The sequence below is a fragment of the Meleagris gallopavo genome, chromosome 3, assembly GCF_000146605.3.
Source record: "Meleagris gallopavo isolate NT-WF06-2002-E0010 breed Aviagen turkey brand Nicholas breeding stock chromosome 3, Turkey_5.1, whole genome shotgun sequence".
Taxonomy (NCBI): domain Eukaryota; kingdom Metazoa; phylum Chordata; class Aves; order Galliformes; family Phasianidae; genus Meleagris; species Meleagris gallopavo.
Genome location: NC_015013.2, coordinates 3,134,889 through 3,159,454, shown reverse-complemented (window position 1 = coordinate 3,159,454; position 24,566 = coordinate 3,134,889). Strand labels below are relative to the sequence as shown.

At 44.3% G+C, this 24,566-nt stretch overlaps 2 protein-coding genes across 5 annotated transcripts in view; one reads left to right on the top strand and one right to left on the bottom strand.

The window, feature by feature from the left end:
- Positions 1-6,303, top strand: part of KCNG2 (potassium voltage-gated channel modifier subfamily G member 2) — a 64,488-nt gene extending 58,185 nt beyond the window's left edge. For all 4 annotated transcript variants that reach the window (XM_003204691.4, XM_031552719.1, XM_031552720.1 and 1 more), the window contains exon 3: positions 3,107-6,303. In XM_003204691.4, coding sequence (XP_003204739.1) covers positions 3,107-3,919 — 813 coding nt within the window. In that variant the 3' untranslated portion in view covers positions 3,920-6,303. The remainder of the gene's footprint in view (positions 1-3,106) is intronic.
- A 4,243-nt stretch (positions 6,304-10,546) lies between these two features.
- Positions 10,547-24,566, bottom strand: part of SLC66A2 (solute carrier family 66 member 2) — a 57,300-nt gene continuing 43,280 nt past the window's right edge. The window contains exon 6 of the mRNA XM_010708272.2: positions 10,547-13,590. Within this exon, the coding sequence (XP_010706574.2) occupies positions 13,383-13,590 (208 nt within the window). The 3' untranslated portion in view covers positions 10,547-13,382. The remainder of the gene's footprint in view (positions 13,591-24,566) is intronic.

Below are 24,566 nucleotides of genomic sequence, written 5' to 3'. Positions count from 1 at the left end.
TTTTCAGTGAGGCAGATATAAATTCTAGTCATTGCATCCATCAAAATTAGAGAGGAACTTAAAAACTCTGAGCTACTACTCTGTAAAACAAGGTTCTCTCTCCTGCCAGCAATATGCTTAAGATCTTGGCAGCAGTTTTTTCAGTGAGATAAATGATTTTTCTTTCCATAACAGCATGACCCCCTGCGAAACAATGGAATGTGTATCATGCTAATAGAAAGTGGAATTAAAAAAGCCCTACAGTCATAGAATCATAGAATGGTTTGGGTTGGAAGGGACCTTTAAGCTCACCTAGTTCCAACCCCCTGCTATAGGCAGAGACACCTCTCTCTAGACCGCATTGCTCAAAGCTCCATCCAGCCTGGCCTTGAGTGCCTCCAGGGAGGGAGCATCCACAACCTCTCTGTGCAACCTGTTCCAGTGTCTCACCACCTTCACAGTAAAGAATTTCTTCCTAATATCTAGTCTAATAAATCTACCCTCTTCCAGTTTAAAGCCATTTCCCCTTGTCCTGTCACTACATGCCCTCATAAAAAGTCCCTCCTCAGTTTCCTGTAGGCCCCCTTCAGGTACTGGAAGGCTGCTATAAGGTCCTCTAGAGCCTTCTCTTGTCCTGCAGAGCCCCAACTCTTTCTGCTTGACCCTGTAGGGGAGGCAGGCACTCTAGCCCTCTGGTCATCTTTGTGGCCCTCCTCTAGACCTGCTCCAACAACTCCACATCCTTCTTATGTTGGGAGCCCTATAACTGGACGCAGTTCTCCAGGTGGGATCTCATGAGAGCAGAGCAGAGGGGCAGAATCATCTCCCTCAACCTGCTGGCCACACTTCTCTTGATGCATCCCAGAATACGGTTGGCTTTCTGGACTGCAAGAACACTTTGCTGGTTTATGTTGAGATGTCAGCCAACACCCCCAGATCCTCCTCAGAGCTGCTCTCAGGCGATTCTCCACCCAACTTGTGTCTGTGTTTGCTGGATTGCCACAATCCAGGTGCAGGACCTTGCGCTTGTCCTTGTTGAGCTTCATGAGGTTGGCATGGGCCCATCTCTTTAGCCTGTCCAGGTCCCTTTGGATGGCATCCTCTTTCCTCTAGCTTGTAAATCTTTTATAGTGTTTACTACAAAGACCATAGATGCAGGCTCTAAAGATTCCTTTTCACTTTGACATCTCTTATTCATTGTCTTGGAGAAGAGCGCCTCAACACTTTGGGATATGTCTTGGGGTAACAAGTCTGTTATGTCTTTGTGATGACACTGCTCTTTCTGCTGACAGTCCTGGAAGAGGCATCCAGTCACACCCCCACGTTTGGAGAAATGCTGTAGCTAGTGAAGAAAGTCCCATCTCTCCTTTGCTGTTATGTTTCACAACAAGGATAAAACACTGTATGCACACTTAAGGGGCAGTGGAATTAGGATGTGTTGCTGTGCAGTAAAAATTTCCTCAGCTCTGTGTAGCAAGAAAGAAGACACCTGTGGTTAGTGTGTGGGCAGAACTGTTTGTAGTTCTGCTAGATTCTTGGATTGTCTGGTGGTGAACTGGAGAACAGCTTGACGCAACCTAACTACTCTTTAATAAGATTTCATTGCTGTAATTTAGCATAGCAAGCAGAATGAGGTTTTACGTTTGTATCTAATTCCCACTGCCTTCACTGGGAGTTACATACCCACTACTGTGGATGAAATCCACAGGGTTACAAGGGTTTTCATCAACTGTTCCAAGTCAGATTAGTTCACCAAATAAATACACACATCCCTTAGATAAATATACACTTCCCTTCCTCTCAAAGCCACCAGCACATAAACACTTTTATACGAGCATTTACAGAGAAAATGGTACTGGCCCAGTAATTGTCCGCATAAAAATATATTTAGAGAAGCTGATTATTATTCAGTGGGAGTTACTAGCAGCAAAGTAGCGGAGAATTACCACAGTATTTTCGTTGCTGAATTAACAAAGAACAGTCATCATCGCCATTATTGTTCATCACTGTTCAAATGCTCCAAAGCTAGCTTGCTTTCAGGCTTTGTAACAAAAGAACTGGGGCTCTGTTTATTTTCCACTAACAGAGCTTGCAGCACTTTATTCCAACACTTTTCTACCTCAGAAATCTTGAAGAGGTCATCTTGGTCCAAAGAAGTCTGTATAGAACAGATCTTAATGAGGAGCAGCTGTGGGAATTGGGGTTATCTACTCTAGAGAAAAGAAGGCTCAGGAGAGCCTTAAAGGAGGTCATACCAAGTCAGAGGTTGGTCTTTTCTCTCAAGCGGCAAGTGACAACAACGCAAGAGGGAATGACCTGAAGTTGCACCAGAGGAAATTTAGTGCAGATATTAGGAAAAAACTTCTTCACCGAAAGGGTTGTGAAGCTTTGGAACAGGTTGTCCAGGGAAGCAGCTGAGTCGCCATCTCTGGAAATACTGAAAAGATGTGTAGATGTGGTGATGAGGATGTGGTGTAGTGGTAGGTTAATGGTTGGACTGGATGACCTGAGAAGTCTTCTCCAACTTAAATGCTCCTATGATTCTGCTATTATTTGTTACAGGTTTCGTAATTAAAAATGGTCTGTCAAGTTCTTTTTCTTCGAGAAATACCTACATTTGTCAGTATAAGCTTTTTACTCTAGGGTAGTGGGCTAATAATTGCTCACCATCATTTCAAAAGCATTCTATGTTCTATGAGCACCACAACATAAATGCTGTAGGTGTTTATGAGCCATTTGCATGCAATTTATTGATAAGGAAAGGTGGAATCTTCAATTTATCAAAATCTTTGAATTGTGTACTAATTATTTCTAAAGGATGCTAAAAAATTTGGAAGTGAAGTGTGAGCCACCAGCTTTTCAGCAGGGGGCTGTCTGGCTGACAGCTGATACCATCACACCAAATTCATGGCAGTCTCCATTAACCTGTCCTGCAGCCAAAGTCATGGCTAATTGCTGTGTTTTTTCAGTTATCTGCTCTTAGTAGAGATGATCATAGCTTTGTAGCTAGCAATTTGTATCACTGTAACACGGTATTGGTACTTTTAAGAACTACAGCTCTGTTTCTTTGGTTTGTTCTCTAACTAAATTTTTCCTATTCTGTTTTTCCTGCTCCTTTTCCCCCCAGGGTGAATGTTCACAGAAGTGCTATGACATCTTTGTGCTGGAGACAGTGTGCGTGGCCTGGTTTTCATTTGAGTTTCTCCTGCGGTCCATCCAGGCAGAGAACAAGTGTGCTTTCCTGAAAACCCCGCTCAACATCATCGACATCCTGGCCATCTTGCCTTTCTACGTCTCCCTCATTGTGGACGTGGCTTCCACAAAAAACAGTAGCAAACCTGGCGGGGGAGCAGGGAACAAGTACCTGGAACGAGTGGGCCTGGTGCTGCGCTTCCTGCGGGCCCTGCGCATCTTGTACGTGATGAGACTGGCGAGGCACTCGCTGGGGCTGCAGACTCTGGGGCTCACTGTGCGCCGCTGCACCAGGGAGTTTGGGCTCCTCCTGCTCTTCCTTTGTGTTGCCATGGCCCTCTTCTCACCACTGGTGTATTTGGCTGAGAGTGAACTGGGAGCCAAGCAAGAATTCACAAGCATCCCTACCAGCTATTGGTGGGCTGTGATCTCCATGACCACTGTTGGCTATGGGGACATGGTGCCTCGTAGCATCCCCGGACAGGTGGTAGCCCTGAGCAGTATCTTGAGCGGTATTTTATTGATGGCCTTCCCAGTCACTTCCATCTTCCATACCTTTTCCCGTTCCTACAGTGAGCTAAAAGAGCAGCAGCAGCGAGCAGCAAGCAGGCAAATGCACCAGCTGGAAGAAAGCACGAAACTCGCAGGTGGCGGCAGTTCCCAGTGGCTCACTGCTGCATCCCCTCCAGATGCTGCCAGGGAGGATGGCCGGCCAGTGCTGGACCAGGAAGCCAAGAGAAGTTGTTGACTCTCCACAGCTAAAGGAGTGAGTTGGCAGCACAAGAAGCAGTGAACATGAGGGGAAGGATCAATCTGCAAGCAGAACCTCCCAAACTGCATATATTAGGGACAGACACACACGAGATTGTCCCTTAAGAGCAACTTTCAATCTTAGGGGCTCACTGAAAAGTGTCCCTAGAAATTCTATCAAGTACAGCTTTGCTCCATCGCTAACTGTAGGGAAGCTCTTTTCTCCTGAGCACCTGTTTTTGTGAGTCCCTGGGAGCAGCCAGCCAGGAGGCCGTAGGAAGCACAGAGGGTGGCCGGGTGCTGCTGCTGGGCAGTGAGCAGCCACCTCCTCCCTGCCCCGCCACTGCCTGTGACGCTCCTCACGTGCACCCCCCGCCCTGAAAGTCTGTTCTAGCAGCCCTGCCAAGGAACCCAAGGAACGCAAACCTCAGACAACCAAAGGGATGAGGAGAAGAGAAGGACAGAGGAATCCCGTCAGCTCTCCAGGGGACTTGGTTTGCTCTCTTAGAAATCAGCACTATGGTCTGGGCTGCCAGCCGCCAGCTCCAACTTGTGCTGCTGCTCAGTATGCATTATTTAGTAAATATGCGTATGTACCACAGTAAGCTTTGTATCTTAGCCCCATGACAGAAATATACATAGACATCTTGCTGACTATGGTACTGAATGTTAAATTGTTGGATTCTTTTTCTTTGCTCACTGTAGAATATAACGAATACCTTTAGAAATCACATTTCTCCACCTTCTTTTAATTCTTTCCATCTCAAAAACATACTTAACAGATGAATAAGCCTCAAATATATGCAGCCCAAAAAGGGGAGGGCAATATTAAGTCAGCAATGGCTTCCAGCTCTGCGTGATCTTCCCTCGTGGAGCTGTCAGTGATTGCAGCCATGTACAAACAGGGCTGGTCCAAGCTGCAGGAAGTCAGTGTAACTCCTCCAGTGAGCTCCGGCCCGAGCTGAGACCTGCATTAGTTGTTCTTTTCTCCTACTAAGAAAAAGACATTCCTCTCATCTAAAAATTAGAACTATTATTCTGGCTGTTCCTCTCAATTTTCCAAAAAAAATGCAGTCACTTGAAAGGGAAAATGAATCATATGGTAGCATCCCCATGTTTGCTGACTGCTGCCATTCCCATGAGTTCTGAGGTACTCTAGTGTGCAGTTTCATGCTCAGATGAGTTGTGCAGCTCTGCATGCATTTCAAAGGACTCTCACTTTCAGGGAGTGGGAGATGGAGCACAGTTGCCTCCTGTGCCTACACCTCTGTTGGTATTAGCAGAGCTGTAGGAACCAACCATGGTGTCACCTTCCTGTTTGCCTCTTGCCAGGAAGGGAGCAAGAGCTGATGTATTAAAAGTGGGTTTTGTTGGGTTTTATCAGCTTATATTATAACGCCTACCCTACACTATCAGACTTCTGTACTGAGCCATTCCTTATAGGAATGGAGCAAGGGAAAATAAATGCTACACTTTATTTTAATAAAAATTGGAACCTTTGTTGTCGAACAAGTGCATCTGGTGGTGCTTACGATTCAGGTGACGTGGGAGGTGGTGTTGGTGTAAAGGTGTGCATCCCAACATTCAGCCCCAGTCCCCTCCAACAAACCAAACACAGCTGCCTGCATAGGGCTGCCATCTGTGACCTGCCCACAGGGATCTCATCTGCTTGTGCCAGCAGAAGGGCCAGGGGATGCAGGATGCGGCTGGGGCTGACTCAGACTCCTGGCAAATCAATATCAGCAATTACATTGCTGTGACTCACTGCAGATTTTAATTTTTTTAATCCTGACACAGGAATTTCTTGCATTAAGGCTTATTAAGGTTTGGCATCAACACACAGCATTGTGGCTGGCTAAGTGCACGCCAGCAAAGTGAAGAGTGTGCGTGGGCATTGCATGGCATGGTGATGGGGAGAGCATTTGTATGCTCCATCTTCAGGTGAGCCCTGACAGATTCAGCAGGCAAACACACATCCGAAAGCATTTCATGGCATTTTATATTCTATGCACATCACATGCTGCTCAAAGCTTCATATCTGGCACGAATGCAGTAATCAGGCAGCCCTTTGTAGGGTGCAGAATGCATCTCCTTGGGCTGGTGAGGGCCATGAATCAACAGCAGTATTATCTTGCTCTTAAAAGAGCCATCTTAGAGCAGATATCCTTGCAGAATGAAGAGTTTCACGCAGGCAGTGCTAACAGATAACCATTAATGCCTTTTTTGAGCCTACAGCATGAAAAAACCTGCACTGAGACACCTAACTGCATCTCGGCAGCTTTGTGGAAGATGACACATCGTATTATTGCTGTGCTCCATTAAGTTGATACAGCCCTACAGTAGTGAATTCTTTGTAATGTTGAACGACATATAATTAATTCCAGCATGCACAGAGTCTTAATAAAGTGACAAAACCCACTCATTATGTCTGTTAGTCAGGTCTGGGTTTTAATAAAGTTTCATTTTATCGATGACAGATGAGGAAACAAATATAAACCAGGAATCGTTTAAACAAATTATTTTTGGAAGCCATATAAAGTTCTGATGCACAACATTGCTAGGCATAAAAGATAACCAGAGGACAATGACTTCTTCCAGCATGACTGCAACCATGAGTGATTCTCACTATTTTGATCAGCAGCTGGAGAATTGTTGGCTTTGTGCATGGTTGTCGGTTTTCCTTTGACACAGCCCACAAATTATTGAAGGCCATTTATCTCTTACCAAAATTAATGCTGTGCTGTTGTCTGAATGCATGCCATTGCCACTAGGGAGCTGTATGTTTCTTGTGAAGCACAGCGTAGTACACATTATTTTTGCATCAGAGAAAATCAATGTCCTCTGTCTAGTACAGCACCAAGACTCACTGCACATCGGAGCAAAGCTGCCTCTGCTGGGCAGCGCTTAGTGATGGTGGGACATGGGGAGCAGAAAGTCGCTGGGCCTGGAGGATGGGAGCACCATGACCTGAGCTCCCAGATCAGAGGCTGCGATGCTACACATGTGCTGGTCAGTAGGACTGGGTAAAATGCTGAGTCTGAAGAATGGAAATGCAGAATGCAAAGTCACAACAGATCAAAAATGTGAAGGCATACTTACACTAAGGTGCTTTATTTAGTATCCGAGTTCTTCCACAAGATCCTTGTTATGAAACTTCAGAAGTGTAGGATAGATGAGTGGATGGCGAGGTAGATTAAGAAATGGCTGACTGGCAGAGCTCAGAGCTGTCAGCAGCAGAGCCTGGTTGGGGGCCTGTAACTAGTGATGTTCCACAGGCACTGATGCTGAGTCTGGTCTTGTTCAGCATCTTCATTAACTACCTGAATGAAAGGATAGAGTCCAGCTTCAACAAGTTTTCTGATGATACAAAGCAGGGAGGAATGGCTGACACACCTAAAGGCTGTGCTGCCACTCAGCAAGACCTGGACAGACTGGAGAGCTGGGCAGCTAGAAACCAGATGATGTTTAACAAAAGCAAGTGTAGAGTCTTGCACTTGGGGAAATAACTGCATGCATCAGTACAGGTTAGGAGATGACTTCCTAGAGAGGAGCTCCGCAGAGAAGGACCTGGGTGCTCTGGTAGACAACAGGTTGGCCATGAGCCAGCAGTGTGCCCCTGTGGCCAAGGCCAGTAGAATCCTGGGGTGCATTAAAAAGAGCATGGCCAGCAGGTTGAGGGATGTGATCCTCCCCCTCTACTCTGCCCTGGTGAGGCCATATTTAGAACACCGTGTCCAGTTCTGGGCTCCTCAGATCAAAAAAGACAGAGATCTCCTAAAATAAGTCCAGCAGAGGGCCACAAGAATGATTAGGAGCCTGGGAGTTATCTCCAACATGAGGAAAGGCTGAATAAACTGGGTCTGTTCAGCCTGGGGAAAAAAAGATTGAGGGGGAGTCTGATTAATAAATATCTAAAGGGAGGTGGGAGGCCAGGCTCTTCTCAGTGGTGTGTAGTAACAGGACAAGGAGCAATGGTCTAAAACTTGAACACAGGAACTTCTATACAAAGACACAGAAAAGCTTCTTTACAGTAAGGGTGATGGAGCATTGGAACAGGTTGCCCAGAGAGGTTGTGGAGTCTCCTTATCCAGAGATATTCCAGACTCATCTGGATGCCTACCTGTGCAACCTGTGCTTTAGCAGGAGAGTGGACTTGATCTCTAGAAGTCCCTTTCAATCCCTGCAATTCTGTGATTCTGTGAATTCTGGCAGCTGCCAACAATAATCATTTGAAAGACTTAAGATGCAGTTACAAACTTGTAAAGGGACAGTGTTGGAGTGGCACAATTTCTGCTGCTCATATGGCACGTCACAGCCAACTCACACTTCCTAGCAACCTTAACTGAGAAAAATGAATATTTTTCACTGTCATACATCAACAGGGCCAGAATAGACAGAGTTTATGACAGCCTCACAGCCCTACAGAGGCAGAATACCTATTGCTCTCACAGTATCAGGGTCCTCCAAACTACAGCCTTAAGAATACAAGGCATCGGCAGAGAAGAGGGAAGGGGCAGATGAAGAGGCTGACGGCTAAACAAATTCAGTGTGGTTCTACTGGCCACAGAAGGGGCAGGACAGAGATATGGAAATCACAAGCCTGCACTTCCTATCAGGACATTTCCAGATGCAGATGCAGCTTGGGCCCTGGCTGCTTTACAAGGCTGTATGTGCAGGTATCTGTCCAGCTTCTGGGTGTGCTTCACATTTTGTTTTATCAATTTATCTTATTAACAGCTGTTGTTACAGGTATTCAGACTGTATGGTTATTTACCAGTATATTTTGATTCTGTTACTGAAACCACCAACAAAGCTAAGGCTGTCAACCCTTGGAACTTAGGCCTAAGCTAAGGGTCACAGAATCATAGAATGGCCTGGGTTGAAAAGGACCACAATGCTCATCCAGTTCCAACCCCCTGCTATGTGCAGGATCACCAACCACCAGACCAAGCTGCCCAGAGCCACATCCAGCCTGGCCTTGAATGCCTCCAGGGATGGGGCATCCACAGCCTCCTTGGGCAACCTGTTCCAGTGCCTCACCACCCTCTGGGTGAAAAGCTTCCTCCTAATATCCAACCTAAACCTCCCCTGTCTCAGTTTAAAACCATTCCCCCTTGTCCTATCACTATCCACCCTCATAAACAGCCGTTCCCCCTCCTATTTATACACTCCTTTCAAGTACTGGAAGGCCACAATGAGGTCTCCCCGCAGCCTTCTCTTCTCCCAGCCGAACAATCCCATTTCCCTTAACCTTTCCTCATAGGAGAGGTGCTCCAGCCCTCTGATCATCTTAGTGGCCCTCCTATGGACTTGTTCCAAGAGCTCTGCATCTTTCTTGTACTGGAGCCCCAGGTCTGGATGCAGCACTGCAGATGGGGCCTCGCAAGAGCCGAGTAGAGGGGGACAATCACCTCCCTCTAAATTCACACTGCAATTTTAAAAAGCAGCATGTCCAGGCCAAGTTTTCCTTTACTGTCCAATGTGAATCAAAAGCATCAAATCTGAGCTTTGCCTTTTGGTGTTTTGACTCGCACCAGCTCTGCAAGTAGCTACACACACCCGAATGTACAATGAAATACTGATGCTCCACACTGCAGAGCTCTGAGTGCTGCCCAGGTCTCAGCAAGCCTGGTGCCTGTAGGCAGTGGGACAAGAGCCCTGTGGCTATCTTTAGCACTGTGCCAGAGGCAGCTGTGAGCACAGGGGCTTCCTACCGTTCCACTAAGTGCCAGTGGCTTCCCTTCAGTGAGGGCCGGAGCAGCAGCGAGTCACAGCAGCATTGCCTGGGACAGAACACACACTGAGAAATGAGTGCATGCAGCCTCAGCTGTTGCTGGAATGGCTTGGGCCGGTCTCTCAATTGCACACAGAACGTAACAGGGCAGGCAGTTTTCAGACTTAATTCCCCACCAACTCATTTTCCTCCGTCCTTACTTGCCCTTCACAGATTTGCCTACCCTTACCCTCCCTTACAGGAGTCTCCTTTCAACCCCTTATTACTGCATATTTAGTCTCTCCCACCTCCCTCCTCTCCACTCTCCAGACTGCCCTGATTTCTACAAAATCAGTCTCCCTTCTCTCCTCTCCTTAGCCCTCTTTCCCTTGCACCAGCTCTCCCTCCTCACCGATTCCCGTTCTCCAGCCTCATCAGCCACCACAGGTAGCAGCAGCAAACTCTGGAGCAGCCAGTGGCAGCCCCGCAGTACCTGGAGCCACGCACTGGCCGGCCATGAGATTACACCCATTTTCCTCATCCCCCGTGTAGAGACTGAACAATCATGTACCTCAACTGTGTCCCACCTTCCATCTCCTTGTACAGTTTGCACAGTACTTTTTTAGGCTACACAAAATATACTATCTCTTAGCAATTTCTTTTTACAGGCACAGAAGAAGGTAACTTAAAAAAAGATCATGAGGCTAAGTTCACTTCAAAATGTATGAAGAGCTTGGGGCAGAAATCCAGAATCCATATCTTGCACCATGACCTAGGACAAACTATGCCTTCTGCTTACCCATCAGGAGGAACAGGGCATGCCAATTATTCCTAGGGATGCTATATGCAAGATAAATTACAGTAACACTTAAGAAGCACACATTTTATACCAAAACAAAACAAATGCTGCAATTTATGTGTAATAGATAACTTTTATTTAAAAAACATTGCAACTGACAGAGAAAACAAACTCTATGAAAATCAAAGAGATGTATTTAAAGTAATTCATTTCTTAATCTCTGAGGTGATCATTGACATAGATACTTCCTGGCAAATAAAGAACAAAGTTCTGTAACATTTTGTCTGTAATGTATCTTGCAAAGTGATATTCAGGAGTTCCTGGCCAAGAGTCCTACCTTATTCAATGCCATAAACAGAAGATAGATGTGTTTTCACTGGCTTCTCTTCCAGTATTTGCAGCTGTGTGTGAATGAGACCAGTCTGGGTACTGACGACAGACTCAAGAATCTGCCCAGGAAGGAGTCCCATAAAAAAGAACAAGTTATTTTATCAGTAATACCTATAGTTCAAATTCAAAGAGGTGGCCAAAAATATGCACTCCCAACTGAAGCTATCACATACCGAAACATTTTTCTTAACACCAATGTATTTCTGATATCCCCATTTCATAGATTAAAAAAAGACTAGCACATACAAAAATTTTATCATTACAAGTTATTAAAAAAAAAAAACAACCAAAACCCAGACCATTAAAACACACAGGAAAGTGTTCATTTGCATACAGTAGAAATACAATCCTCATTAAAGCAGCATATCGGAGACGCCAGTTGTTAATTATGTTTTTGATTAAAAAAGACAAAAGCCAAGCTGTTCTTTAAATGCAATCAGAACATTGGAGGAAAAGGAGAAACAAAACATTCATAGTCTGCCACGCCAGGGTACATTGTCATTGTAAGGTCACTTCAGGCCTAGAAGAGTAGGGTGTCAAACGGGGAGCGTGGAGGCAGCAGCCAGGCAAAGCAGCTGGGCCCAGCCCTCAGAACAGCTCTGCTCAGCCAGATCTATTGGACAGACAGGGTTCCTGAGGGAGCCCCCTTTCCTCTCCCATCCAGCAGTGCCCCACTGAAGAAAGGGTGGCTCAGCCTCCAAGCATGACCTCTGCTCTCTGCCAGCAGGGCATGCCAAAATGGCACGCGCATCAGGAGCCCTGACACCAGCCTGGGCTGCTGGGAGTGAGAGGGGCCCGGGTCTGCCAGGCGGCACTGCCTGCAGGGCTGCTCACTGTTCCCTGCTCGCGATGGGCGTTTCCAACCCAGCGTCAAACAGCTACTGCTGCAGCCTGGGGCTGCTGCCCCAGAGGATGGCTTGCCACCCCTCAAGACGGTCCAGACTCAGGTCATGAGAGTATCAAATAAAATAGCGTAGGGAAAATACCTAATTTATATACTGAAGGTATTAAATCTCAGACTTGGTGCCATCGATAAAAAAATATAAGCTCTTATACTAATCTTGGAGAGAAAAAAAAAACAAAACTTTTATCAAGAATCTGCCCCATCCCTCTTGCCATGCCTGCACTCACCCAGGGCTTGCCAGCAGGAGGGAGGGGTCTCGCTGGGAGGAAGGCAAACCTCAGCTGGGCTGGGGTCTCACTGCAGCTGCCTCACACCAATGGCAGCAGTGTCCCTACAGCAACAGGCAGAAGCACAGGGGCTTGGCCGCAGTTCCCTGCAGGTCACACACCACCCACAGCTTCCAGACACGTGCAGTGCTCAGAAAGGGCATGGTGACCTATGCTGGCAAACAGCCAGCACAGACAAGAACTACTCTATAAATAAACTCTCTGCCCCAGTCCCTCTTTCTAACTGTTGGTTCTCCTAAGAGCTTGGAAGATCTTAAAAAACAGAAAAATGAAAATGTGGATCCCTTCCACGTTGGGTCAATGCCAGAAACACCCGAACGTACAAAGCAGCACAAATGTGAATTTCAGCCTCCACAAATCAAGATACTAGTCTTATTCCACTAGAGACCATAGGAATAGGACTCTTTCAGACTTTTTCACTGCCTGCTCTGAGGCAATGAAAGTGGAGACACTCGGTGGCTCTCATTTGCCAACTAGAGCTACCTCCTAGAATACTGGCAATGCACGACTACTGGCCTCTGGGTTTGTGGCTGTGCTGCACTCTGAGCATGGTATGGCCTGTCTGCAAATCTTGCTGCATCAGCATAGAACTGAGTTCTGAGTTACAGCCCCTCCTGCAATCTCCTGTTCACATCTCCTGATGGCTGACCACTTGACTGGCTGTGCCTGCTTTACATGCAGTGCAGCATCACCCATATGCAGACCCCATTCCTCACCCTGATGTATGTGTCTGCCACACTGAGCAGGCATCAGTGTCTACCACTCATTTTAATGCATGCTGATGCCATATGTGACAGCTTTGTTTTCAGTTGCTCACCTCTTTGCAGGGCCTCTCTCCCTACCCCTCTCTGCTTACTAGACACCCTTCCCTTCTTCAAGAAAAAAAAAAGAGAAAGCTCCTGCATTTGCTCTTCAACACTTCTTCCTATATTGTGGAGATAATGAATGCTAACATATGCCATAACCTTCCTACCGATATACAGACTTCATACTATATAAATAGTTGACGATTTCAGGCAAAATATCCTGTAATTTCTGTGGTGTAACATTTTTTAAATAGCATTATAAACAAAACATCTAGCCCTTGTGATTAATATACAAACATATGTGAACTGATAAGGCTCATAGGTACATATGCAAAAATAGTGCCCCCCTCCCACCAGGAAACAGTTCTGTACAGCAAAGTCTGAGAACAGAGAGAACAAGTTATTTCAAATAGAACCTCCAGAGCTGGAAGCGCAGCCAGATTTTCAATTCTCTTCTCATTTCTGCTTCAACTCAGCAATGCAGAAGTACTTAGAAGTGGAAAAGGAGGTGCATGGCTGACTCTCAAGTGCCACGGGCCTGCAGTCCACCCTGCTGCACATCTCACAGAGCCTTGGTGCTGGCAGGGTGTATGGTGTGGGATGTGGGCTTCTGAGGGTAGGAGCTGTACAAGTAAACCTGCAGCAGGATAGCCATGTCCACAAAAACCTGCAGAAGTCCACAGATGGAGAACTGTAACGGGGCCTGATTCAAGATGAAGTAAACAGTCTTGAAAGTGTCCCCACTGGTCCACATCAGCACCATCTTGACACTAAAAGACAAAACAGAAGGGGAAAAACATGTATTGAAAGGAAGTTGGTACAGCTTAGTGTGTGACTAGATCTGTTCCAGTGGGTGCTAATACCCACCTGCACCAGCGAGGGTTGATACTCTGTAGTGGGTCAGGACACCTCTCTACCACGACAGAACACTTGCATAGCCATGAGGTGTGCTAACAGTGCTTGGAAGGCAGGGTCAAATTCACATCCACAGCCCCCAGAGACCTGACCTCAGCCATTACAGCTACAAATACCCATGGCTACGTTGGCATCCAGTATTTTAAAACATCCAGCTAGGATAATTGACTCAGGGGTGCTCTGTAAACATCACTGCCACATGCTGATAGCAATGACCACGAAACAAGGTAATCCAGTGCATGGGAAGAAAAAGCAAACAATTAATACCTGCTTCTTCATGCACAGCATTTTCTACTCACAAGATGTGAGTACACACTTCTGATAGGTACAAAAAGTATTTTCTTATTGTAGAAAAACACAAGACCTAAAGCCCAGAAAGTCAAGTTGTACAGTAATAAAGAAAGAAGAAAAATGACATGTCTCCATTTGTTTACCAGAAGGCTGAGTATCCATAAGGATTTTCCTCAAGGATACAGAACAGTGCCCACCCAGACTTCCTTCTATTTTGCTGTATCACCAAGCCATCTCCTGTCCTACAAGCCAGCTCTTGCTTTTCCATATCATGAGAAACTCTGGGGAACAGAAGCAAGTTCCTCAGACTTCACACAGACCAATTTTCAACAATACACAAACAGCCAATTCCTGAAGGCTGTTTCTGATCTTTGTGTACTTAAACTGAAGGGTTTTCTAAGCAGTCAGGTAAGCTGCAGCAGACAAAACTTTGTAGTTCACAGTATGAGCATTATGCATCATTTATCATAATTATGAATAATTACATTTTGCCAGCAGTGACTTCATCAAACGCAGTCATGCACATGCAGCAGGGCAGGACTTAATTTCCCAAATATTCAGGCAGGGAGCTAGCAACATTTGTATTTTAGACACAAGTATACAGGGCTGTTGCAAGCCAGATGCTGCAGCCAACTCTTCCTCCATAAAAGAAAGGTGGCCAAGAGCATCAGTTTATACTGACCCAAAGCTCTACAGAAACATAAGCCTTTTTAACTCACATTATACCACTGACAACATAAAACAAGATGTCTGTGATGTTATGAACACTCCAAAGAGAAGCTACATGCGGGAGTGTAAGCAAGGGCATGAGGTTGAGCAAACAACCATTCCCCACTCAAGGTTATTCAAAAAATGCAACTAAATAATCAGAAAAGAAAAACAACTGCTGAACCCACAACAGTTGCTCTGTGCAACAATCCTGCACCACCTGCACTGCACTGCACACATTCTAAGTCTCAATGGATAACATTATGTCCCACTTACAGGAGGTTCACGCATGCAGGGGGTAGAAGGGATTGATTAGGATTTTAATTAGGGAGGGTGATAACTCTGAGGGTAGTAAAACTGACGCTTTGCTTGCAGGCAGCCAAAGTTCCTCCTCCTCTGATTTTTTGCTTATCAGTGCTTCTGAGCAACTAATCACAATTTAATTGTTAACCTGCCCCAGTGTGGTTGGAGACTGGTACTAACAGAGCAGCACATGCTAACCTTGGCAGGTCAGATAAATTAAATGCTGTCACCAAAAGGGCAATTGATGCACTCCACAAAAGATCTGAGCAAGAATTTACTATCTATAGGATGTTCATCACATATTCCACACATACATACATATACATACATATATATATATACACACATATACATACATATATATATATATATACACACATATACATATATATATATATATATAAAGCTAATGGGGTTTTAAAAAGACCCCATCAGGCACTGAACCTGTGGACAAAATATACACTGTCTGATGGTTTATAGTGAGCACAGCCCAGAAGCTGCCCCATATCAGATCACAGCCAGCTCCAACCCATGGGGAGGTCTACAGTGGATTAGCCCATCCCCCTGCAGGCCTGAAGAAAGATGCAGCTCACAGAGAGCCCCTGTGCACAGGAGTGCAGTCCAGGACAGAACTGCAGTCCGTGGCTGTGGTGGAGCAGGAAGGCTGTGGAAGCTGCCAATCGTGGGGCTCTATGTTGGAGCAGTACAGTCCTGAAAGATGGACCCAGTGGTACAGAGCCACATCAGAGAAGTTCTTGGGAGAGCTGCTGCCTGTGGGAAGCCCATGCAGGCTCCGTTTGGGAAGGACAGCATCCTATGAGAGGGACCCACATGGAGCAGGGCAGAGCAGTGGCAGAGACAAGCGCTATGGCTTGACAGTAGCCCCCATTCCCCTGTGCTGCTTGGGGGGAGGTAGGAGGGTATGGATGGCAGGGAAGCATTTGCAGTTTCTCAATATTGTAGGTTGTTGCTAATAGGCAATAAATTGCATTAATCTGCTTTAACTTGAGTCTGTTTTGCCTGTGATGGTGCCTGTAGGTCAGTGGTCTCCCAGTCCTTATCTCCAGCTTTTTTTCGTTGTGTTTTCTCCCCTCTTTTTGAGGAGGGTAAGTGAGAGAGGGTGCTGCTGAGCTACCCCTCGCTATTAAACCACCACAGCTTACTAAAGCAAACTCAGGGTTTTGCGAGGAAGCCACTCTTAGTCTCTACAGCTTGCAATCCCATCTTGGTAATATGGTGCATGCCTCTGCATGTTCCAGCATCCCCCTCTTCAGTAGGTCCATCAGACACTCATGGAAAGCAGCAACATTCCTGGGGTGCTTACTAGGATATGGCCCAATGTTCTGTACGCAGGAAAACATCAACTTGTCCTTGGCAAAAATGCATTTAGAAATGTATCTCAGTTTAAAAATCTAACATTGCCATCAAAACATATATATTGTTCCTGTGTTGATGAGCTTGGAGGAAACAGGCAAATCACCGAAGTACCATAACAATGAAAACACATAAAACACTAGGTATTCCACAAAAGCTTAGGCTTAGTATTAGAGGTGTGCCTACGTTACCAGAACCCAAGATTAAGGCAAAAAATTAAGGCAAAACAGTGACTGGAATGCTGGCTGCTTACTCCCTTCTAAAGATACACCAGGGCTGGACAAAAGGAGCAAAAACCTGAAGGTACATGAAGTAACCAAAAATGGCTTTGCAAGGAAACAAGGACTGCGTTAGACAAGAAGGTAGAAGAGATGATGAAGAACCTTGGAGGAAAGTCAAGGAAAAACCACAATTTGGTTGGATGAAAAGAGGATGTGAAATAGAGGCTGGAAGGGGGCAGGGAATGACGGGGAATAGAAGAAAAATGCAAACTTGGAATAAGAATCCTTAGGAACAGTGCAATAGTAACGTTCCTCCCACCGTATCTGGGCTGTGCACAGCTATTCTTGCTGCATATGCAGATACAACTCACAGTAATGCAGTGGTGCGTGCCTGATTACACATGCCTGATCAAATAGATACACTGCTCACATATTTCTAGCTACTATGTCACTTCAGGATGCCACACAGCTATTTTTTTATCTGCAGCTTCTCAACACTGCCCAATTGCTTGGGAAACGAAGGCAATTCTTGCATTTATTCTTACTTTTCCGATGGAAAACAAAGAAAACAACCAATCCTGGGCAGACCAACTGTCATCCTACCTGCCCTGGAGAAGGAAAGGAGAGCGTGCTGTGCAGAAACAGAGGGTTTTACTGCCCAAAGAAGTAGTAGTAGTAGTAGGTTTTTTTCCCCCAGTTGGTTGCATGGAAGAAAGAGTAAAAAGAGGAGAGCACATCTCAGCCCTTCTTCCACTGCTCTGTTACAACCTCCATTTGCTGAATGGAGTCCAATCCCTTTCTCTAGGATGTGTGGGACTCATTTTTAACAAGCCATTGGTATGCCATTTGAGGCAGCTGATGAGTCTCTTCAATTTCTTTCCATGTAAAACTCTGTAGACAGTATGACGGAAGATGTGCAGGATCACAGCAACAGTGAGAGCCTCTCCCAGAGAGGCACTGTGCAGCAGTAGCCCTACTGCAGGCTGCCAACAATGGTGAGCAATGGCAGGACCCTGCTTCTCTGCAGCAGCCCATGCTGGGTGCCACCAGCTGCCAGACCACAGCTCATCAGCATTCATCTGACTCTCAGCAGCATGGTGCAAGGAGCTGTTGTGCTGCTAACACAGATGAACATTGCTTCAGTGGGCAGGCAGGTCCCACCATCACCACTGCCTGGCTGTGCACAGAAGAGGCTGCACATAGCAAAGGCTTTCCAGCCTGTCTCACAGGGCCCAACTTCATTACCTCCTGTAATATCTCAAAGCCACACTGGAGAGATATGGCTGGCAGGAAAGGTTTACCTTCTTGATACGAAGGACACAGTCATTAGGAGAGCAGAATGGCCATTCTGCTCTTAGCACAAAGGAGTGACTGGGTGTGGGGTGAGCAGTGTCACCGAGCAAGTTGGGGAGTCAGAAAGTACACACAGCAGTGTTTGGTTCTGTGATCATAGTGATGCCAACGGGAGAGGCAGGAGGCAGGAACTGAGCAGAAATAGATGTACTGCTGGAGACTGAAACAGACTTGAAGGAAAAATAACACTTCCCAGTAATGTAAATGAAGACTGCAGTATCCAATGACAACAAATCTCCTAAAAAACAAGTACCTTCCTCACAGCTAATCTCATTACAAGGAGTTGCTAATGTGGCAACAGTAGGTGTCTGTGTAAATCACAACTGATCACAAAGAGGAAAAGCTCGTATTTTTTCATCTGCTTTTAAAATCTGAAAAAGCACTTATTTGTTCTGTTGTCGGAATTAAACCTCAAAAATAACATCATTTTTGATCAGACACTGGCTAGTGGTGGGATGCAAAATGCTATTTTTTTAATACAGTAATATAAAAATGTCCTACAGTACTGCAGTTCTATGCCACTGACAGAACATTTCATAAAGACTCTGTACGAATCATCATTTACTAAATAAATAGCAAGCTGAAAAATAGCATTCATTGTTCTCAAGAAACAACTTGTCTAGATCAGGTTTTCTGTATTTTGTGCATCAATTCTGAGGAGACAACAACTAGAATCATCTCTGTGAGCACATTGTATCTAAAGTCAGACAATGAACGATGATTTTTTAAAGAATACTCATCAAATTATTCATGTGTAGAAAGAGTCAAGTACACTAACAAGAGAAAAAATGTTTCTACTCTGTTCTAAAGGCTGCATAACTTACAGAACAATGAGCTTAGCAGATTTTTAGGCTCAAATACACAATACACACATTACAGAGGACTAATTCTGCTGGAATCAAAGCTTTTCAACTTCTTCATTTGTTCTGTTCAAAAGCAGAAGGTTGTCACAATCACAAATATTTGATTTTCTGCTGGAGCATTATTGAGCACTCTCTGCTCAACATTAGCCATTTCTTGATCACCACATCTTTTTTTCTGCCTTCATCTGAAAGAGCAAAACTACAAAGGAGATCTTGAAGAAAAGAAGACAGAAAAAATACACGTTCTCTCTTCCCTGCTAAACTACTCTGTCTTAAGATTACTTGCAGCCATCCATCAAAATAACAGTAGCACATAGCAGAGCTGGAGAGCAGTAGTTTGCAGACCACGGGCTGATACTTGGCACCAGCCTACACTAGAAGAGATGGCAGTACTCGCTTCCTGTTTGCTGTGTAGATTTTCTCACATGAATGTTATGACTCTGCATGTTTGTACCTTAATACACAAACCCAAAAATATCCTGCAAGCTGGAAGACACAAAGAGTCAGATGTTAGACAGTGACTTCTACAGAAAAATTCTGTAGTGGTCTGACCAGACATATCAGCAGCACAAATAGCAACAGGAGTTACGTGTTGCCCTCATGTAATTACATCCTGCTAGAGCTACAAACTTAGTACTGGTTGTGCTCAGTCAATGAACACAGATCTGAACAATTATCTTCAATAACAGAAAAATGAACATGATGTATTAATTATCTACTTCAAGTGTTTTCTTTACTTTTTTCCTTCTGTCCTAAGCAAGTTGAACAAAAAAAGAAAATGAATTAGCTTGGATTCCTTTTGTACAGTGGAAGGTGACCACAGCTTCCCCAAGTCAAAGCCAAGACAAAGGCAAAGATGGATTCACAGTATGATTTTTTAGACTGACAGTTTCAGGCATTTATTCATACACTGGCACATGGCTTCCATATACATTAGAAAAATAGCAACAGTTCTTGGGATATAAAAGCAGAATAATCATTTAAGATCTGAGAAGCCAGCATCCCCTTCTGGAATAAGGTCCACATAAAAACAGCTTTTTAATGAACATTCTGAACAGCATTTGGTTTTGGGAAAGGAGGAAGAAGGGACACAAAGTATCTCTCTTGAAAAGCAACTTACCTCCCCCAACATATTTGCATGTGAACGTATGGAAGAGAAAGCAAGTTCAGTTAAAATATCCTGACTCCGGAGAACTTTCAGCTCCCATCTGATGCTCCAAAACAAGTTACGTCAGAAGACAGCAAGTATCCCTAACACTGCACTTCAATCAAAGGGTGGCATGCCTTCACCAGTGCAGTGCAGTCCAGAAAATACAAAAACCCTGATGCCATGGTATTTTTAACACTGTACAAATGAACAACAACAACAACAAAAAAAATCAGTAAATACAGCATTTATTCCTAGCAAAAAGCCACAAGGCTTAACATAAAAGGAGCTCTCCTAATGTTAACCAAGTTGTTAAGCATGCCAGAAACTATTTTTAAAAGAGGAGGGGAAGTGAGAAAAATCAGATACCCAAAGACCCGTGTCTGAAGTTTGAAAATCTGGGAACTAAACAGGCCTACCATAAGACAGGACCTCCTGTGTGACCAAGCATAGATCTTGTTTTTAAATACCACACAGCCAGCTAGGAATGCAAGCATGCATGAAACTATCCACCAGTCCTACATGCTCTCTCTCAGAGAGAGCCCCTTACCTCACTTTCCAACAATTCCCTCAAGGCTGAAACAGCACTGACAATCTCCAAAGAGAGTCAGTTGTCCAGCCCCACATTGCTAGCAGAATACAGATAGATTCAGCATTTATTTTGGATTGCTGGAGCTGAGGTATAGTCACATCCATAAGTAATGGACACCAACAGGTCTACATAAAAGAGCAATCTGAAAGTTCCTGTGATTTGCAAGTATGTATACTTCACTGAGGAAAAATAAAATGCATGATTTCACTCTGGGGCACAAAAAAACACTCATAAAAATGCAGTCTGAAGTGATTTGGAAGTGTCTTTAATATTTGCATTTCATGCAGAAACACAAAGAAGTGTTATGGAAAAACAAGGTAAACATATTTATCAATTATTTTTCCTCATGAACAACTGTTTCCAAAACTCCCAAGAGCAAGAGCATCTCAGGCATTTTGACACTGCTCAATATACACACACAGAAGCCAGTGTTTGCTAGGATATACTTGCCAAAGGAGAGTTAAGGAGAAAACTACAAAACATGGTGATGGGGCTGGCAGACGATTCAGGATCACTGCTCTAGCTATTTCAAGCAGCTACACGCAAAATTTAGTCTGTAGGCGTCCACAGACTTGACATCTACAAAGTATTTCCTAGAGCTCTGCAAGTTAGGCCATATGGTGCTGCATTGAAGAGGGGTGGCAGCTCTTAACAACCTTACACACCCTAAGGCTATGCAGCAGGTGTTAAATCTCTTCTGTGGAACAAACGGGAAGACTTGAACTGCAGTTCACACAAATGTCCTTCCAGGAGATGGATAAATGGACACAGGCTAGATGCCAAAGCTTAATTCTACTCGTACATCCAGCACAAGCACATATCAAAAAGGCTCTGGGTTCTGCTACTGATGGATTTGGAAATTTCAAGAATTGTCACAAGGGGGAACTGCTTTCCTCAGGTGAAAACAGAGGCTTGGGAAACAAATCTCACCGTGTGCTGCTCACAATACAGCCCACAGCACCATCTGCTGCCAAAACAGAATAATGCCTTCACAGTAGCGTCAGTTCGACGGAACTGCTCCCAAAGGGCCAGTGCTCAAAACAGGGAAATAATGCCTGTGTGGAACACCATTTAGATCCTTCTATTTGTAACTTTAAGTATGTTGGGACATAATCCATTTAAATAGGAATAAAAAGATGGGATAAAAGAGTATTGCATGAGCACAGCAGTATACCCAAAGGTTCAAACCATAAAGCTCTTTCATCTTCCTTTCCTCCTGCCCTAGGCAATGAAGAAATAATCAAACTCCTAGTCCCATTTAACTTTCAGCACGTTTTCCCCCCCCCATCTTCATAAGGATATAGACTAAGCATACTCTTAGTGTTCCTGTAACTTAAAACTGCAGTTCTCACTTCGACCAACATACACAGAATATCAGGCCTAGTTCCCCTCCCTGTTCTAGATGACTGGCATTCAGTCTCCAAAGACAGCACACCTAAAAAGGACAAAGTCTAATAACAGTCATTTTTATGAAATAACCAAATCCTTCAATATCTCTAATTTTAAGAAAACACTGGAGAAACAGGAATCCCAAATAAGAGTTACTACTTAGGAAACAGGACTAACATTACTCTCCAGTCAGCTTGATGATTGGAACTAGGGTAAGGTATCCAGTATTTGCTTCTCAGAAATGCTTCACTGTTACAAGAAAATAACCCCTTGCAAACAGTACATAAAAATATGTCAGTACCTATGTTCTCACATGAAATATGTTTCTTGAGTACCTTCAGGGATGGTGACTCAATCACCTCCTGCAGCAGCCCACTCCAGTGCCTGACCATTCTTTTGGTGAAGTTTCTCCTAACACCCAGCATGAACCTACTCTGGTACAACTGGAGGTCATTCCCTCTCATTTTAGTGCTAATTACCAGGGAGAAGAGGCTGACCCCCCCCACCTCATCACGACCTCCTTTCAGGTAGTTGTAGAGAGCAATAAAATCACCCTTGAGCCTCCACCTTCTCCAGACCAACAACCCCAGTTCCCTCAGTCACTCTCTATCTTGTGTTCCAGACTGCTCAGCAGCTTCGTTGCCGTTCTCTGGACATGCTCCAGGGCCTCAGTGTCTTTCTTGCAGTGAAAGTGAACACAATACTCGAGGAGTAGCATTTAGCAGAGCAGAGTACAGAATCACAGAATGGCCAGGTTTGGAAGGGATCTCAAGGATCCAGGTTCTGGATTTTCAAGAATCAAAGCAGTTTTGTTTCTAGATTTTTAGGAAACAGAGGAATAAGACATCTTTAGAAAACAGTTTCCTTTTGCAGACCAACTCCAACCCTCTGTAACTTGGAAAGACCTGGCTTCATGCAAAATATCTTGCACTGAACTTCCTCGCCAGCAGAAAACAGCATGACCAACATTAATCATATGTTTTCATAAAACAAGTAAACTCATTTTCTCTTGTATTTCAAATTTTCAGGGTAAAGAGAAAAGCATCAACTGAAGAGAGTGCTGATCAGACATGCTGGCAGTGTTTTATTCCTATCACTGTGAAGAAGCCTTGAACTATTTGTAAAAGAATGCATTTGGTTTGAAGTAGTTTACTTTTTATTTGCTTCTTGAACTGATGGGATTAGGTGCTAAGGGAAGAGAAAGCAGGAAGGTGTGAAAGTAGAAAGGATGGGACACATGCAATATGTGCAAGAGCTTCAGCAATTCACACCATACTACAATCTAGGCAATGCTAGGGAAGTGGTTGCTGTCACTCATACTGTTGTTAAGAGGTAGAAGCATAAGGGAAGGATGGTTCCATACTCTCTCCTGGGATTTTTTTTAACCCATTTTCTCTTCATTCAGTTCCTAAAATTCCTACACGTGTTGAGTACACAACTATTTTAAGAGTAGATACTATGCTACATGGGCATCTGGGGGCTACAGGTCCAAAGACTCTCCAGAATGGTTCTCTCTTCAGCACCTCCCTTGGTGAAAACTCTGGACAGGACACAGCACTTAAACAACTCAGGTCACCACTGCACTGTACAATATCTACTTCAAAATTCTCATAAAGGCATCTCTTATTCCTACTCATATTTCTTTGATTTTAATCTGTGCAACTGCTATTGCTTATATCCTCCTCTATGTCCCTTCCTATTAGCACTTTTCAGCTATTTTCTCTTTGTCCTTTACTGAACTTCCCCAAAGTACATATATGTAACAAAATTGCTGCAACAGATGCTGATTGCATCTATCATCTCTTTTCAATGAAACTAAAATTAGTCATTATGAAACTAATATAAAAAGTTTGTGCCCTAACAGAAACACCCATAACTCTCGCTCGTTCTCTGTAGTTTAACACTTGAGCTGTGTTATCTACTCATTATTAAAAAAAAAATCCTTCCACTTCAAAAGAAAACCCACAAAAACACATCAGTGCCATTTTTACAGCACTTGCCCAGTATGCTCAAATCCAAAATCTCATTACAGCAGGTGACCAGACACTGGGTTAGCCAGTACTGAGTACAGCTTTCAACATCTGTCCATCACAGCACCTTGCTAATCTAACACGGGCAAAAAGTCTAGCAGCTCGCATTAACCTTTGCAGAATTTGGATAAAGCAAGGATTTGTTTCTGGGACAAACACTGTCCTCAGAAGTCAACAGCTTCCTTTACAAAAAGGATATAAAGAACTGCATTATCTCATAAAGGAAAAATTACGTCATAGAGGAGTACTGAATAAAAGCACCCTACAACAAAATCTTATCTCCCCAAGAAATATTGTCTTCTAATATTTTTTATTATCAATAGCAGAGGAAATAATATTACAGGATATACATTTCATATGATTTATCTCCCTTCACACCGCATCTATTTTATTGGATACATTTCAGATAAATGCTTGCTTGGAACTAGCTTACAGCTATAGCATGTCTCATAGAACAGTTCCAAATGGAAAAGCATTAAGATTTGCAACTCTTGGCTCCATCTGCTTGTGAGACAATAAAGGCCAATTGTTTCTCCTTTAGTGACTTATGTTGTTTGTTT